Genomic DNA, 18,713 nt, shown 5'->3' on the forward strand with positions numbered 1-18,713 from the left:
CAGAAAGACACGTCTTTATTTGTCACAGAAGTAAGAAAGCAGTCAGTTTGAAAATAGAAAAAAAAAGAAAAAAGAATGACCCACCCCGGGGGAAAGAAAAAAAACAAAACAAAAAAAAAAAAAAAATCAGCCACACAACTTCTAAGAACATTTTCATTTGGTGTTTTTTTATTTTTCAAACACACACTTGAACCTTAATGCATGTTTTTTTTTTAAGCTAACAGTTTCTCTTAATGTGAAGGTCACATGGTTTTACTGGGACTGGTGAAGGAGATGTCAGGTGGAAGTGAAGACACTGAATTGTAAATCAATCAAACATTGACAAAAAGGGGCAGTGACTACTGAAGGCAGTGGAAATCAATAGTCAAAAATCATGACTGAAGAGCAAAGTGGGAGTCTTGATTTCTGGAAGCTCATTTCCCGGAATCATTTGAAAACTGAACCGAGAACAGGATGTTTGAACACACCTGTTTGTTCTCAGGCAGCAGAGAAGCTGCGGGATGCTTTGTGATTATATGCGAAAAACAACCAGCAGCCCCCACACCCCACCCCCCACCCCTACCCTGACCCTGTTTTCTGGTTTCCTGCAACATTTCATTCCCCTGTGCAGTCAGGTGTATTTACACTGTAGACAGTAATGAAGCATGTCAGGGAATTTGCGAGAGCCGGTCAGCAGTGCGACTACACGTGTTCTGTGTGTGTTGTTAGCGTCATTCACACAACTTCTTTTCCCCAACCAGTATAAACGTACGCATCTTCTCATTCAGGCACTCTACGGTAGAAGTAGAGGTACCCCAGGTCTTTGGGTGGTTTCTCAGATGCACACACTTTCTGATCGTTAAAGATGACCCATCTGCAAAACCAAACACACGAGTCAAAAAGAAGAACGTGAATACTTTAACCTATAACCATCAGGATTTACGGACGCTTTCCTAAACTTTAACTGTAGTGCCCCCTGCTGAAAAACCTGAGAACAATTCCTTCATTATGTCATTACAACAGTTTGCCAACTAAACCCTACATTAGGGTAGTGGTTCCTAACCTTTGTTGTGTCTATATTTATATCACAAATTTCTCTTTAAAAATATTTTTTTGATCAAGTTTGTTAAACTGTGTTACAAATACAGAGTAGCCAGTATCAGTGCACAAAGTAACAACAAAAAAAGACAGCTCAGATATTTTTATACTTCATTTTATTTTAACTAGATTTATATTTGAGAAAGTGAAACTATAGAATATCATTGTTGGACAATGTGTGTGGTGTTTACATGTGGAAATAAAAATATTTTAGGCTCTTTGAGATTTCTGCGACTTCCTGCTCTGTATATCTATTTCTGTGATATTATGTATCTTTTTTTTTAAATTGTGCAAAATAGATAAATACAAATTAAAAATTAAATTAAATGTTTTATTTTTAAAAATTATAATTGTAATTATTACTAGACATTTCAGGTGAACCCCTTTTATTTCCTAACGACCCCACATGGGGTCACAAAACCAGGGTTAAAAAAAAAACCCTGCATTAGGGTATGAAGTAGTGTTTCATTAAAATGAGTCGGACAAGAACCGAAGTATTTCGATTTTGGTGTATTTTGTTGTAAAAATGTAAGATTGACTGCCCTCTATGGGTTGAACTCTGCTATTACACATTTTGTTGTTGACTGAGAATGGAGGTTTGTGACGTGTCATGAACCAACACTGTTGGCCCCGCCCCTCCAATTAAAAACTAGCACCAGGTATAGTGAGTATTGAGTAGGTAGTTAGCAGAGCATAGATTCTTTGAATATTTTACAGTACAGAGTGGACGTGTCTTGAATGCTCCAGAAGCCCCGCCCATAATCAAGGCATTTTTGTATTTTCAGCCAAAACCTCAAAGTTTAGTTACTCTTTAAGGGAAGGAGTCTGACAGTAGCCTATCAGAGCAAACAACACACTAACTCAATAAAGAAGTTCACACATTTTGTTCCACACTTACTGTTGGTCCTTCTTGATGTGACAGACGTAGTGGCCGCACATGGTGCTCGTCCCCATGTGGCTGATGAATGCAAACAGCTCGTATTCTGGGATTAAAATAAATAAATCAAAGTTAATAAAACAAAGTATTTGAACCAAATAAGGTTAAATATTTCATAGTTGCAACCACTTTGGTGAACTCTACTCACTTCCTGGACCATCTCGGACTCGGGGTCCCGGTGGTGGCTCCCTGCCGGCCTCGCTCTCTGCAGTAGAGCGACCTCCTTCTGATACATCCATAGACTCCAGATCGTCCAGGTGAGAGAAGATCCAGTCCACGGCGCGGTCCAGGACGTTACTCTAAGGAAACACGTCCACACGTGTACAAACACTGGCATACAAACATGTAACCCTGATATCTGTAATTTATGACGTGTTTTGCAGAAACTGTGAAATGCTCTCATCTCCAAGCGAGGGCCCTAGAGGACCTATTCTGGGAACCGCTGGATAAGCCATTTTTAATTATCACTACAGGCGTAGAGTTTCACAGAAATTTGAACAGATTAAAAACTGCACCTCGTAAAAACATGTTTTCTCATTTTAGCTTACTGAGGGGTTTTCCAGAAAGCGGGTTATGTTCAAACTCTGAGTATGCTCGGGCTCAAATGAGTGGAAAATCAGAGAAGAGATATCTCGTCTTCAGGAATGGGATACTCAAACTTTGTTACCATGGTAACATTCTCCGTAAACTCAACCTGCTCGCTGGCAGGTTTTGTCTAAGAAACCCTGGGTTTCCACCTGGCTCTGCCCACCTGAACACCGCTTCTCAAGGAACAATTGAATTTACCTTGACACTTCTCTGACACACATTAGTAACATCACACACCACAGACGTGCTCACATCATTACAAATGTTGTGCCGCTTTATGTTTTTTGCAAACGGTAATTTTCTTTATAACATTGTGGATACAGAGCATTTAGGGAAAAACACAGAGGTTGATCTGCATTAAAACGCCTACTGACGTCTTTTGTAAAGTTCCCTGGATACAAACCCGTGGCAAATGTAAAGGAGAAAATGTCAATTTAAATTAATATACATTTAAGTCCCGACATTAACTTTACATAACGAGATAAGGGGGTACGTTTGAGAAAGTAGGGTCGGGGGTTCGAATTCAAGCTCACTCATAATTTCACTCACTCAAATAAGTCTTTTTTGGAAGTCCAGACAACTCTAGCAACTGCATTACATTAAAAATCAATATAAATGATGCGACGTCAAGAAGCCGTCACTGTCTCTATAGCCGCTGCAGTGGGAGGGCTGTACAGTGTACACTTTCCCAACTTATTGGGGCCAAATGAAAGTGAAATTATAAATACATTTTGAGTGAACTCATCCTTTGAACACTCCATAAGATGAGCATTTAAACCGTAAGTACAAGTGGAGCCGTCTATGAAAAGTGCTGTAATCCTACGGCTGTAGAAGAAGTAATCAGCAGCCCCGCCTCCTCAAACACATTTAATTCATACTATTCCCCGGTCGTCACGTCACTGGCGCGATGAAATGACCAAAAAGCGTGACTACGCGGGCGCTTTAAGCAACTATAGTCACTGAAGTGGCGCTCTGGGTGAACGCACCCCTAGAACAGGCTCATATTCCACACACGCTTCTTATTTCACCCATTGGAATGAAATAAATCACTCTCTTACAGGTGGTTGCCATGGTAGTTTGTGTGATCTTTGCTCCATTGATGATGGCTTTTTATGGCGCTCGTGCACCTAAGTAACCCAAGGTTTACATACTCAGGGTTGATTGACCCACTTCATACCCCATCACGGGGTATGTTGACCCAGAGTTTACGAATAGACTCAGTTTGTTGAACCTACTTTCTGGAATACACCTCTGGTCCATCAATTTCAAAGTGTTTACTGGGAGCTACAGTGTGCTTAATTGAGTAATTGTGTATATTTCTCTTTGACTGTTACTAGTCACAGTGAGGAAAACATTTAAATATGTATGGTATAGTATTCTGAGATAAACTGTAAAAAGTACTAAATACTAAATTCTGGTTTAGCATCTTTATATTTAAATCTGAATAAAATGACATGGATGTAGTTATGAGCTACTTCAATAACTCAACTTAAAGTTAACTAATAAGTTTCTATCTAGGGGTTTTTCTTAAATTCATGATCCTAGTTAGATCCACATCCTAAATTTCAAATGGACTTTGGTTCCAACCGTTGCTCGCAGTGCTTTGGTTGCCTGATCTCGGCTGAAGCCCATTGAGACGATGGTGGCCAGGTGCTCTTCAGACAGGCTCTCAGTGGGTGTGTTCCCGGGGCCGGAGCTGCAGCCTGGAAGCACCAAAGGAGCCGAAAAGTCTGTAGCACACCAGAGGAGGATGCCATGAAGACAGGGGATCCATCAGACAAGCTAGCGATTAGCTTTAAGATTATGTCTTTGTTTTACATACCTGCATCGTCCATATGGCTCATAATCCAGTTCATGGCAGAGTCAATTCCAGTGTTCCCAGTGTAGTACACAGCTTTTCGGCAAGATTCAAGTGGGAATCCCATTTCGCACAACTGGGACACGGTTGCGTCGTCAAGGACTGGTGCTAAGAACAAATTGCAAATAGAACAGTTGGATTAATTAAATGCACTTTAAAGTGTTTATGAAATATTTTCCAACACACTAAATTTAACATATTTTAGAATAACCATTTTTACTAACACTAATGAAACAAGAGGTGATAAACTTATTTCAAAATGTAAATTAAATGATGTAAAACTAAAAATAGGCAACGAACAGACTCGTGGAAACAGAAAAGGAATGAAAAAGAAAAAAAGGAACAAAGGGAGCACAGAGGAGGAGGGAAAAGAGCAGAAATGACAGACTGACACAGCAGTGGGGAGTAGAGCGAGTCGTCTTCGTCGTTGCCATGGGAACCCAGGATACCTTTAACCTCCACGTCTGGGGTCATGAGTGGGGGCGGGGCCACCTCTGGAAGCAGCTCCTCCCCTGGCTGCTGGCCAGTTGCACGCAGCGCGCTCAGGTCCAGAGTGTCGGGAACGTCGATGCTCACATCTGCAGGAAGGAAAACACAGATGTCAAAACTGAGGCACAGATCAGCCCCAACATTTCTCAGAGGCCAAACTGACTCTGTGTTGATGCAAACTCTCAAACACAGGGGTGTCAAACTCATTTAGTTCAGGGGCAAAATACGGAGCTGTTTGAGCTTAAAAGGGCCACAGATTTGAAGCGGGAAAAAGAGCAAATTAAACATTAATGTGCTCCGGTTTATACTTCCACATATTATCAATAAAGTATATCAGTCCAGACAGGACCTTCAAGTAAATTTTCCCTAATTTTGAATACATTTTGTGGAATAATTTAAAGAAAACTTCAACAATTTGTGATTAAAAATGACTGCAGTCCACATATCTGGTTCTTGTTTTTGTTTGTTTCCCCCACTCTTTTTTACTTTTTTTAAAAAAAATCATTCTCACCTGGGTACCATTATGAATAACATTGCTGTGCAAAAGTAATGCTGAAATACGTTCAGATCTGCTATTATTAAAATACGATTGTTACTATCTGTCAATCACAACATAATACAGACACAGCTGTAAGAATTTTATAAAATGTAAAAAGTTATAAAATTGTGTTTGAAAATGTACCAGTTTCTCTACTTTGAAAATAAAAAATAAGTTCTAAAAAAACCCAAAAAAAGCTCTGCAAATATTGTGGATTTTGATTTAATTTTTATAAGTGGAGGGGCTGAGTTAGCTGGTCATTTACAAAATTTTCATGTTTTTTCCTGTCATTTTTTAATCATTCTGAAGCAGGCAGAATTTGATGCTCTAAAGGGCCGGTTTTGGCCCCCGGGCTTTCAATTTTATTACGCAAACAAAGAAAGTTACCGCAATACTAAATAAAAACCTGCACTCACCCAGTTTCTTCGGCACCCAGTCGAGGCCAAAGGTGAACTTCTTAATCTGGATGACGAGGTGGTCCGGGAAGGATGCAAAGCGAGTTGTTCTGATATATAGAAGAAAGATATGGGAAATCAGAATTATTGATTAGAAATCTTGTTCATTAATGCTGAGTGTGTGTTCGCACGTACTTGGTAGCAGTAGATTTGGCTTGGACAGCTGAGCTCCAGAAGTCTGTGAGGACCTCTGGTTCGCAGAGGACCGCCATGCACGCCGTGAAGGGGATTTGTGCCCGAACCGTGGGGGCTGAGGAGTCCCCCTCCTCACGGCGACGCTCGGCCTCCTGAAGCTCCTCTGAAAAGGACAACTTTGGTAGTCAGATCATTTAAAAAGGCAACAACATCAACCCTAGTGCCAGCGTTATTTTGTAATGCTCCAGAACTTTCCAAATCATAACAGGACAAGAAAAAAAGATTAGGAAAATACCTTTTTAGTGGAATTTTGTCAAGTTTAAAGAGAAAGTTAACAAAGAGAATCTTTTAGTCATTATTTTAGGTCACAGCACAGAATAAAAGGACAGGGATTGTTTTTAGGACAACCTTAAATCCTGGTAAGCAAAGAACAGTCTGCCTTTTATCCACTCCTCACCTGTATTTGTAGCCTGGTCCATTGGCACTGGCAGCTGGACAATGTAGTCCACCCGCTGTGTGTACTTTGCTTTCTGGGATTGCTGACACACGATCCTGTCCTCAACAAGGAACCTGAAGGCCTCGGATGGGTTTTCTCCCGAGCGACAGTTTCTCTGTGAAGGTAGAAAAACTTTCATATGGACGAGGACAAAACACAAACAAACAGTGTAACTATTACCTCCACCATATTAATGAAGTGCAGTAAAAACTCCTGAGCGTCTTGCTGTCGATTGGTGGAGAACTCTGCGTGGCCTCGGCCAACAAGTGCTTTGAACATTTGTGGTGCTATTCCAACTTGGTCTCCCTGCAAGCAGAGCATTAACATTTAGAAAAGATGGTGTGCATCCAAAAATGGAACTCGTGAATCCACAGTGAGAGAATTGCTTCCTCTTACCCTTGGTTCAGATGAAGCATTTTCATCTCCAGGGTCAGGTGCTGGCTTGGAATACTCCCCCGACAACAGACCATAACCAAGTTTGGCTCTGGGAGGAAGAAACAAAGCACCGTCACTTATCCAACAATTCAAACTCACACAGGAGGAGGATTTGGACAAAGGCCTGGATGTACCCATCTATTCATCCAGAAGAGAAGACCTTGTCTAGTTTCACATGATACTAAAAAAAACACATTTAGAATAAGACTGTGTCAAAGAAAATACCATTTAAGATAAAAACATTACTATTTCAACCTGTGTGGTGGCAAGTAGGGCTGGGCAATATTTTTTTCTCAAAATGGCAATATACAATATAAATGTCAATATTTTTCACTCAATAAATAAAGACAATTCTAGGTTCAATTTGTTGATGAAAAATGCCACACAGGCACATTTAATAACAAACAGCTGCAGAATATGTTCCACTTTCAGCTTTTTCCCCTATAAGAGACAGCATGTGTGAGTGAGTTCTGTAGTGTGGCTTGTTTAGGGGAAGGTGCCTTTCATGCTGTTCTGAGAAGTAGCAAAAACAGAGACTCATAAAACTAGTATTTTAATACAAAATAAGCAATAAATCAATATTATAATTTTCAATATCTCCAAAATAGAAAACTCGATACATCTTGAATCTCGATATATTGCCCAGGTCTAGTGGTAAGTATTGTAAAAAGACGGAGTTTTACTTACACTTGGGTTTTAAAGTCCTGGGTTGGGTCGCTCGGTGCCTCGTCAATTATCTTGTCAATATTAGACACATACCTAGAAAAGGCAGAGACAAATGGGTATCAAACTATTTTCATCAATGCTGGGTGTAATGTAATGTCATAAGAAGGGAGTTAAAATTATTTACTTGCTCTGGAAGTCTGGAACGGTAAAGAGCACTTGCATGACAGAATTGAGGTAGCAACTGTTTCCCAGGTTCTTCATGCCTGTCAGGCCGGGGCCAAACAGGGGCCGCAGGGTCGTCCCAGACTCTTGGATCACCTCCCACTCCCCCACGCGCTGGTTCACAGCGATCTCCAACTCAGTCATTGTCCGCTCAGTCTGAGGAGACGGAGGCACAGAAAGCTCAATCAGCCAAAGAGAAGAAATAATAGCATCAGGCCAATCAGACTCAGATATACTTTATTTATCCCAGGGTAAACTTTTTACAGATGCTCCAGAATATTTGATGAAAAAATAAACACTAAAACTTAGAAATGGCATAAAAGAAAATGAACATGATTAAATAAAAGACTGATAATTAAATAGGGTCTAAACACAAGTGCAAACCTACAGGAAAAAAATATATAAAATACTATAAATTAGAGGTGTGTACTGCCTGGCATCTTGCAAATTTTTTTTATATATGACTTAAGAAACAATGAATCTGTAAATGCGTACACCTTCATGAGAACATTATGTATGAAATATATTTTATTGGCATATTTATATGCCAACAACTTAAAATAAGAAAATAACATACAATCTGCTTGTGGCTTTTAAACCATCTTTGACTTTAGTGCAACTTAACTGAGGTATATGCCTAGAACAACAAATAAATGCAGAAAGTTAGTTTTTAGGTTTTATTAAAAAAAAAAAAAAAAAAAACACAAGCTGGTCAACATGCCCAAGTTTAAGCACAATTCTTTGTGCAGGTAAAATGTCTCCTGCAGTGGAAAAGACTTTCCTGGTTAAATTATGTTTTTAATAAAATAAAATAAAATAAAAAAAATCGATATGTATGCATTTAGAATCAATCCAAGAATCGTGCGACGTAATATTGTCGAATCGATTTTTTTCAACACCCCTACTACAAATATAATACAGATAAATACAAGTATAGTACAGTTGGTCATCTACCAACTACACTGTAAAATAAAGAAGCTGTTGTGTTGAAGTGATGAATTGTACAGTTTGATCGTTACAGACTGGAATGATAAGACAGACGACAAAACAGGGACAAATGCTGCACTTTACTGTTCTTTTTTTGCCCTCTGTAGGAAACAATCATTAGCAATAAAACAGGGAGAATTGCAGAACACAGTCAGAAGCAAAGCAATCTTTTCCAAATGTTAAGTCGACACTACAAAAGATAACAGGTGGCTAATGAATTAGCAGCGGCAGATTGTCAAAGAACTTCCAGATAATTAGAAAAAAAAAACATCTGGTTCAATGTGGAAACAATTAGCACAATGTTATAGCCTTGCATGCAATGTGTGTTTGACGAAGCCTTACAATACCTTTAAGTTGTACAAAACATAGGATTGTGTGAAAATTATTCAATATATCGTCTAATAATGTTTATCTTTTACAAATAAAAAAGAAGGAGTGACTTCACATTAATTTAGGGGATCACAGATCGCTGATGAGGCTGATCCTCAGCAGGCTACACTTGAGGTCCCTGCAGGCGAGCGGGATAAGCTTTATTTTCATGAGCTTTGATGCACTTTTTTTCCCCCAACACTTACATCATGCCTAATCAGCATTTAGCAGCTGAAGCTATAAAATCATCCCCTTAGGTTGTGCAATCTCTCTGAAAGCCTTGGAGAGCGTCTTAATTACTCTTCATCAGTCAATGCTCCCGCTCCTCGTCATTAACTCATTCAGTGCCAGCCATTTTCAAAATTTATACCCCTCAGTGCCAGCCGTTTTAGAGCATTTTGACTCATTTTTAAAGACCCACATAATATTTTGTACTATGACCAGATTCTGAAAGATTGAAGTTTCTAATTTCATCAGAAAAAAGAATTTTGTTTCTAGCTTGTTTTGTTCTTCTATAATCCACAGTTGAATAGAGGCAAGTTTCACACAAATCGCCAGTTTGTGACAAAAAGCTGAGAAAAACCTTTTTTTCTGAAAAAATCTATTAGTGACTTTGAAGCTTTTTTTTGCTTTAGGGACACCTCAACATTGGTGTCCTTCTATAAAACTACAAAAACAACACTGAAACCGGGCTTTTGATAGCAACATTACTTATTTTGCTATCTATGTCAGTTGAATGGATTTCTTACTGTATTTTGGCATTCCTCCCGTTAGTTCCCACACACGCAACTCCCTCCTCATCCCAGTCATGCCGAGTGTCAGCACTTGCCCCGTTTTTTTTGATCGTCTTCTCTCACCATCGCAACACTCTCAATAGTCCACTTAGGTTCCACACATGCTCTGGTTAAGTGTGCGCTGCTGTGAGCTGCTGGGAACTTCAGCATCAACTCTTGTAGCGCCATTTTCTGTCTTGTAAACTTCTGTCCTCTCCCTCTGAGCTCTGCCTATCACAGGTGATCTCTCATCCAAAGGTGCACTGCTGCCACCTACATGTCACCAGTTGGTCACTACATCATTGTACAAGTTACGATATTCACAGGAGAGCTTCGTCACACTGTCTCCTAGCAACCCCAGCCATCTATACACGTGAATGGCACTCAATGAGTTATTCACACCCGTTTCTCATGTGTGTCACTACGTCCTGTGTCCATCCTATGCTACTCGGACAGATTTTCTGCATTTTTCCTGTAGCTGTTTGCCTTTTTATTTCTGCATCTGACTCCCTCTGCTTACGACTGTTCTCACAGTATCAATATACGTGTGTATGTATATAAAACGTGCAGTGTCATTCCATATTCCATATACAGTGAGATTTCTGTAAAATATTTCCCATCCTCTGCTCTACAGCAGCAGCTGGATTTCAGCACTCTTTAATAATACAGAGAAATCAATCAGTTCTCAATGAGGCAGAGCCAGCAATAAATGTCTGATTGTGTGCCATTAGGGGAAAATAATCCAGCATCTCTCAGACAGGCTGCACTATGGAGTCATTTCACATTGTGTGCACCATCACTTCTGACCAGAAGAACTTGATAGCAGGTAAAAAATTATTACATGCGAATAAAGAAGGCTGCATCAGAAACTCTGGGAAAAAAATGTCTGAAAATCAAAGGGGAAAAGAACACTTGCCTTCTCCATGGTCATCATGTCGATGCCAAAGTGAGATAAGTGCTCAGGTAATTTTGAGTCCAACACCATGTCGTCCTCGTCATAGGAGTACACATCTAAACATTGTGTCAAAAGTGCAGAAGCTTCAGTACAAAGCACATAAACTACCACAGAATCTCTAACGTGTTGTCATATTCTTTACTTACCGGCACCGTCAGGAGTGATTGTACCCAGTTTGACTGCAAGTGGGTACCCTGTCTCCTGGAAATGAAGGAGGGCGTGGTTGTTACCTCCAGATCCGTCAAAATACCTGCGACCGCAACACACTCTGCCATCGGTCAAGTTCATCCACAGGTTTTCCTGGAGCTCGCAAATTTCACATCGCCACCCACTGGGACAGAATGGACAAGACAAACACAAACTCAATGTTTTACAGGCAAATATTTGGCTTCATGGGTACGTGTGGTGAATTTCAATTGCAAGTTCTATCAAAAGATGACATATACAGGGTTTCCACACATTTTTCACAATGATTTTTCAAAATGTTTCCAAAAAAAATTCCCAAATTTCCATTGCTTGGTTCTGAAGCACTAAGATCTTTTTTGCAAATGCATTTCCTGGTTTTTATCGTATGCCAGCTGAAGTAATTTTACCTACGCAGAGTTTTAGAAATGAGCCGGAGAGTGAATTTGCGTCAATTTGTGAGATCTCGTGATTACCGCTCTAATATGTTGCTGGTATGCAGCACTTTCACTTTGAGATAATGCTTAACATCTTTGTGGTTTAAGATATTTCCAAAACAGTTCAAATATTTCATGACTTTTCAAGTCATTTTTTTCTAATTCCATAAGTTTTCCAGGAATTTCATGACCGTAGGGACCCTGCATATAATACTAGAGGTTTTGTTGGGTTGTTTTCTTTAAAGGTCCAGTATTATGCAAATCTTGAAAAACGTTGAGCTTTTAACCTTGTTACAATGTTAATTCCTTATCAAAAACACCCCCAAAGTATTATTGGGGTTCATTCCTGCATCTCTGAAAAATCCTCAATAATCCTGCTCTCTGAGCTGCTTCTCTGCCCTCTTCTGAAAAACAAGCAGTTCAAATTCTCGTGACGTCAACAGAATTCTGAACCGTCCCCTCCAGGAAGTGCCTGCTGCTGGTGCCGCGCCTCCACAGTGAACATACACGCCCATTCTCTTTGGTGCTAGAGGCATGCATTTGTTTACCAATTAGAAATGTCTCAGTGGTACTTTGTGCACTTCAAATTCAGTATCGGACTCTGGGTCGAAAACTTAAAGCTCCACAGAACGCTCCTTCATCTCTGGAACTGTTTACAAAGTTTGGTGGGCGTGCCTGTTGCCCATGCTGCCAGGGCTATAGTACTCACATTGGGAGAGGCGGTGCTCCGAGAAACCGTGTGTCTCAACTTCAATATTTCTTAAAATTTTTTTGCAAAATGTAAAATATTACCCATATGTGGCTGTAGGTGATTTTGGAAGGTCTTAATAAAGCATGATATAGGATCTTTAAAAGTCTTTTTTTAACAACAACCAGGAGTTCATTTTTGCCATCAGAGTCGTAGGAGGAGTTGTGACACAATCCTTGACCCAACTAAATGGTGATTCCGGTCGCTTCCGTGGAGCCACTATCGTCGTAGTGGGTGTTGTGACCCAACACAACGGTGGTTCCGGTCATTCCGATGGCTCAAGTCCATGTTTACTCGTAAACTTTAGCCACCGACAGCCACTGAAGCTGGCAGTTGATGGTGATTCCACGAAAGTTACGAAAATCACCAAGTAGTTGGTTCACAGATTGCCTCACAACTCCTATGGATAACATGGCAGCAAGTATATCTGATGAAATGGCAGGTTAATTATCTCCTGGTTACTCAAAAAGGACTTTAAAAAAAAAGAAACCAAAAGCCCTCTTGTATTATACATGGTCTTTTGATAAAATTTACAATTAAAAATCACTACAGCTACCCTTTAGACTGCAAAACTAAACTTTGTAAAATAGTTTCCAATTCTACTTTATATAAGACCAAACACACTACCTCATGCAGCATTTTTATTCAATAACAAAAACCAGATTCTTCTGTTAATTTTATTGACAAACCAACCGAGTTATCCGAGGACATTCAAAGGGAATTGTTACTAGTTACAATCAAGTAGTAAATTATTTTAATCCCCTCACCTGGGAGGAATCTTGACTCCATTGTCAAGCTGTTTCAGATCCACAGCGTGCTTAGATTCCTGTCTCACCTCTCCATCCCACTGTTGAACTTGTAATGTATGAGACACTGAATCAGCTGCCATGATCCCTGCCATTGACAGGGACACCTAAAAAGGAAGAATCAATTAAAACACTGGAAATTAAAGCATGAAACATGAAAAATATATAGTGCAAACAAAGGCTGTGCAATGTTTTGATTGGTTAAAAATACACTTTGGTATTTAATCCAACTCATAAAAGGCTCTGTATCTATATGTATTGTAGCTGATTTATGTATTGGAAATGATTTCTCATGGTCAACATATTAATAATTACTCCAATACCATTCTATAAATAAAGCTAAAATTTCAATTTTTTTTTTTAAAATAACTTTCCACAAAACGAAAAGGAAAAATTACCCGCTCTTTCACTACTATAGGCATATTGGCAAGGTTTTCTGATGTTATCTCCTGCCTGTCCGGGAGAATAACCACTTTTACATCTTCCTCATATTGGTCTTGATCCACATCAAAACCGCCTTCAATCCCTGGGCACAACACAAGCAGAAACTGGTCAACAAGTCCTATAACAAAGGACAATTGTGATAATCAGGGTTGAACAAGTACCTATTGCCAGTCTGGTGGGCTTTTTCTTAGGTGGGTGTCCAGAGCCAGAGCTGTTGTCGTCCTCTTTCTGTTACAACACGTAGCGATTGAGAAAAAAAGCACAGTGTGAATCGCAAAAGGAACAAATAAATATAAAATCAAGGTAGCTTTTTTTTCTTGAACGCTTACCTTGGCCTTACGAGTGCGCGTGATGTGCAAGTATGCCCTCTGACCTGTGCGAGCGTGGTGCCTCTCCACATACTGACTCCCAAAGCCCAGGAAACTGTTCATGCACACATACAGGCCACCTTCAGTCTCCTGTTTACAAAGAAAAACAGAGAATTAAAATTTTACATTTTTTAAGTCATTATTTTGACACCACCAATAAAAACTTACAAAACAATGATTTTACCCAGTGCTGGAGAATACAAGTAGTAAAGACTATGTTAAGAATGCAGATATTCAAAGGATAATTCGATTTAGACAGTAAAGAAGAACATAATGTAATAAAACAGACACGATCAAAAATGAAAAGTTTAAAAGTTTATAATTGCGCTTCACTGCACAAAGAAAGTGTACTACGTTTTGGGAAGCATTATAAGTGAGATAAACCAATAACACATTTCACTGAAGACAACATTTCTTACTGGCAAAGACATTTTTTGTTGTTTTTTTATGTTAACCATAACTTAAGGGTGCGGTCTGCAATATAGGTCGACCGATATGGCATTTTCAAAGGCCGATGCAGATACCAATTTATTTTATTTTTTTAAATTTCAGCCGATTGCCGATATCTAAAGCAGATAAAACATTTTTTAAAGCACTGATTATAAAAGACAATTACAACACTCATATGATATAAATGGTTGGGATGTCCCGATGCAACTTTTTCATTTCTTATATGATACCGATATTGCAGCCTTGCGTATAGGCCGATACAGATGTTGATTGATAGCATGAATCATACATGCTTTTTTTTTAATGAAAAAAATGTTTACTTATTTTGTAGTGTGGAATGTTAGAAAAGGCTCGATCAAGTGATGTTACTCAAACAGAACAATAGTCAGCAACAGTAGGTATGAGAAAAACTGACCCATTTATCATTAACCAATTGGTTACATGAATTTTAACCTTCAACTGAATACCTACAGTATTCTACAATTGAATAAAATAAATAAAAAATGAATTTCTGAGAAAAAAAATAAATGGAAATTTTAATTCAATATTAGTTTTCAGGCTGATATCATACCAACATCGATGACTGAACCGTACACCCCTAATAAATGTATATATTAGAAATAAAATTAAATACACAAATAGAATGCAATAATTTATTGAACTTTAAATATACACGTACACAACCAAGTAAAAAAAAAAAGTACAGGACAGGTAAGTAGCAGTAAAGCGCAAATATACAATGTGCAAGTAGTCAGTTTAAACTATTTAAAGCTTCTTTCTTAACTTAAAGTATCAGTAATTAAGTTCACAAAATAAACTATCAAACAGTAACCTGAAAAGTGGGTTGTAAGCCTATTGCTTCTACCTCTCCCATGCACATGCTCTTATTATTATAACTTTTTTTGTTGTATATTCATACATCCGAATGGATGTTTTTTATGTTCTTTTTTATTTTAATGGCTACTCTAAAGTGCTAAATACATTTTTTAGTCTGTAATGCCTTAATTATATCAAACACAATGACATTTTTGTAAAACCAAAAACGCAGTATGGGGTCAAAGTAACAAAACTTTATTGGTAAACGACCCTCACAACAGTACATCTCATTTTGTAAATAAGTAGAATGAAACTTTATTTAGTGCCTTCTGAACATATTTATGTCTACAGTTTATCTTTACAGTCATCTCCCACCTGGCGTGGGACCAAAAATGACCCTTGTATTTTCAGTTCATGTTCAACTCAAAATCATTTCAATAAATCATTATTGTGATTATCATTTTCAACAGAATATAAACAAATCGCCATGTTTTTAATGCTTTTATTTGTTACATTTTCCAGTCTCTCATGTCTTGCTCAACAAGTATAGCTTGGGTTGAACCAACAACCTTCAGATCAGAAGACAACCTGTATATAACATAGTGCTGAATTTCATTTGATGATTAGAAAAGTGTGTTTTTAAAACATCATCTGTGTTTATTTAGTAAATCCAATAATGTTCTTCGCTAGAAATCGAATTTTAGAATTATCAACTAAAATTAGATTATTATTGATTTTGACAAAACGCTGACTCACAGCATGGTGACACTTATGTTAATAGTTATAGGACTGAATCGACATCAAAATACACAGCTAATAAAATCTGGAGCGGAAATTAAAATGTAAAGCACCTGTGATTTAACAATACATTTTTTTAAATCAACATAATTAACTACATACTTATATTCCAATCATTAAATAAACTAATAGGGAATTTATGTTATCCCCAATGACTGCTGAGTGGATAGCTAACATGCTAGCACAGCTGAGTTCTCAACATGATTACAGTGACTAGCCTAGCTTGCTGCTAGCTAGTCTGTTAGCATCAACGTAACTTGAGGCTTTTATCATGATAAAGTTAATTGATTAAACGTAATAGTGGAGCATAGTTTGATGCCACCAGTGCGATGTTCATAAGAGCCGCAGTGTTTGCTACGTTTGCTAAGTGTGGGTGAAAGATGACGATAGCTGGCTCACCGGGGAGGAAAATGACAAGGCGCATTCGTCTTTGTGGACTCGGTCCCCGGGCTTTGGGACTCGAATGGTGGACAAAACCGACATCAAAACCTCTCCGACGTCTGCCATGGTGAGTTCACCGGTTCTGCCTCTCAGTGGGACACTTGCCGGTGTGAGTTTGGACCCCCAGCCTGTGGATTAGTGGCTCGGAGGCGCGTCGGTCAATGTGGCCGAGTGTGTTTGACTGAATGAAGCTGTTTTCTGTTGAACGAAGGCCGAACGACGCGCACCGCTGCCACCACTTACCGTAAGTCCTGTAGTAGGCGCACAATGGGATTTCAACTTCTCAGTGCGCTGCATCTATGTACATTCCCATATCATTCTGACGTCACAGCAGCCAGATTTTTTTTTTTTTTAACAAAATCCATAAAACTAACCAATAAAAAGAAGTCTGTCCAAACATTAAATTTGATAAAGCATTTATTTAAAGATTAGAATTCTGACCGCTTTGTAACATCTTTAACTTAGACTTTTTTTTTAAATTTCCGTTATACAATGCCTCTTTGTTTTTATTTTTTCATTTTTATATTGCTGTTGTTTATGATGTCATGTTCTATGCACTTATTTGTTCTTTTACTGAGAATAATGAATGTACTGTGCATAACATTCAATTAAAAAAAAATTAATAATAATAAAACAATATATCTTAATACAAAAGAGTAATCAAAATGTACCAATTAATGTCACTTTTTTTTAACTGGCTATAATTTATAATTATTACAATCATTTTTAAAAAAAAATATTTTCTTTTCTGAAGTATTGTAATAATTGAAATGTATCAAATACAATTACGTACCAGGAAGCCCCATAAAAACAGTAACATTTTAAAATTTATAATATTTCAAAGAGGGAAAAGAAAGAAAGAAAAAAAAAACTATATAATAATGTTTTAATGTTTTATTATCTCCATTTATGTGTAATACTTATTTACATTTAACTTTCTGTATATTTTAGAATTTTTTTTTTCTTGTAGAGTTTCACGAGCTATATGCAACATAATTTATTTCATAATGTACCTTGTTGGAATATGTATGTTTTGAATAACAAGTACAATCTATTCTATTCTATGTAACAATATACATACCTAGGCCTATGTATGTAACTACAATAGAGCAAAGCATGAATAAATTATGTATATAAATCAAATGATAAGATTGATAATCTGCATTTGTATACAAACAGGCTTATCTTTGGTCAACTTTTCAGCATCAAAATTGAAACATATTTTACTGTATGACTACAATTTTTGTGTTAAAAACCTCTGTTTTAATAGTGCAATGGATTCAAATACCAGTTTAACAAACTGCTCACTATTTGACTATGCAAACATTGTCCTATGCACGGTGCAAGACAATGAAACGGAGTAAGTTCAGAGGAATGTAGAATGTAATGGGGCCTCTTGAGTAGTGTCTTATCTGCAACTGTCATAAACAGTTTTGCAGTTTGTAGGTGACATTGTGAAATGTAGTCGAAGTAAAATTAATGTGAATGTGAACATGGGATTAAAGAGGAATGTGTCGGCTGAACCAAGAAGTGTGACAATAAGATTAGTTTTAACAAAAAAAACATTCACAAGTTATAGTAACTGCAAAGCTTGGGTTCCATTGTGAATTAAACTGAAAAACATTATCTGTATAAATGAATAAAGCAATTGAGAATGGGAACAATCTAATAGACTGCACATTATCTATTGTTGCCTCTGGATTTCCCACCCCAAAGCTGCTGACTGGTTCAAGGTTAGTGCAACAAATGAACTGAATAGGCCTATAAACCATGGGGTACTTCCTTTTGTTTGAGTTGTCAATGTGTCAGCAAGCTCTTCTGAACCCTTTGTTCTGTTTGGCCCATCTGTAACTGTGCTTGTCGTTGGCTTTCTGTTGATTTTGACTTTGATGTTTAGATTTCTTCACAGAATTGGTTCACAGGTTGAAAGCTGTTCATGAATATCTTTTGAAAATAGGCTAATAGAGTAAATAATAGGCTTATAAATAACGAATAATGTTCTATATTTAAAAAAGGTGATACATGTTTGGTAGTCGCCTTTTTTGTGTAATAAAGACAAAAAAAGTTCAATGTATTCTCTCCTTCTCTTTTTTTTAAGTATTGCAATTCAGTTTGACTGCTATTTTATGCATCAGCATTCTCTTTAGTTTCACTATTGTTTCAGTCATTAAATTTAAAATTATTTTTGATCGGTTGATTAAATTTGTAAAGGATTTTGTCGACTAAAATTACTCAAATCATT

At 37.9% G+C, this 18,713-nt stretch overlaps 1 protein-coding gene across 2 annotated transcripts; it reads right to left on the bottom strand.

Annotated features, from left to right (window-relative positions):
• Positions 1-133: 133 nt before the first annotated feature.
• Positions 134-16,715, bottom strand: usp5 (ubiquitin specific peptidase 5 (isopeptidase T)). 2 transcript variants are annotated; one of them, XM_028470897.1, is made up of 20 exons: positions 16,430-16,715; positions 13,928-14,056; positions 13,760-13,826; positions 13,553-13,680; positions 13,116-13,261; positions 11,127-11,311; positions 10,942-11,036; positions 7,859-8,052; positions 7,696-7,767; positions 6,970-7,057; positions 6,754-6,879; positions 6,535-6,688; positions 6,078-6,240; positions 5,904-5,992; positions 4,910-5,038; positions 4,425-4,568; positions 4,190-4,332; positions 2,163-2,313; positions 1,976-2,060; positions 134-853 (listed from the first exon to the last, which is right to left on the bottom strand). In XM_028470897.1, exons 1-20 carry the CDS (start codon positions 16,535-16,537, stop codon positions 760-762), a joined length of 2,490 nt encoding a protein of 829 aa, XP_028326698.1. In that variant the 5' UTR covers positions 16,538-16,715; the 3' UTR covers positions 134-759. The 2 variants fall into 2 exon arrangements, with proteins under 2 accessions (XP_028326698.1, XP_028326697.1); XM_028470896.1 differs by having other exon boundaries at positions 4,853-5,038.
• Between the last annotated feature and the right edge of the window lie 1,998 nt (positions 16,716-18,713).

The sequence above is a fragment of the Gouania willdenowi genome, chromosome 16 (assembly GCF_900634775.1).
Source record: "Gouania willdenowi chromosome 16, fGouWil2.1, whole genome shotgun sequence".
NCBI classification, from domain to species: domain Eukaryota; kingdom Metazoa; phylum Chordata; class Actinopteri; order Blenniiformes; family Gobiesocidae; genus Gouania; species Gouania willdenowi.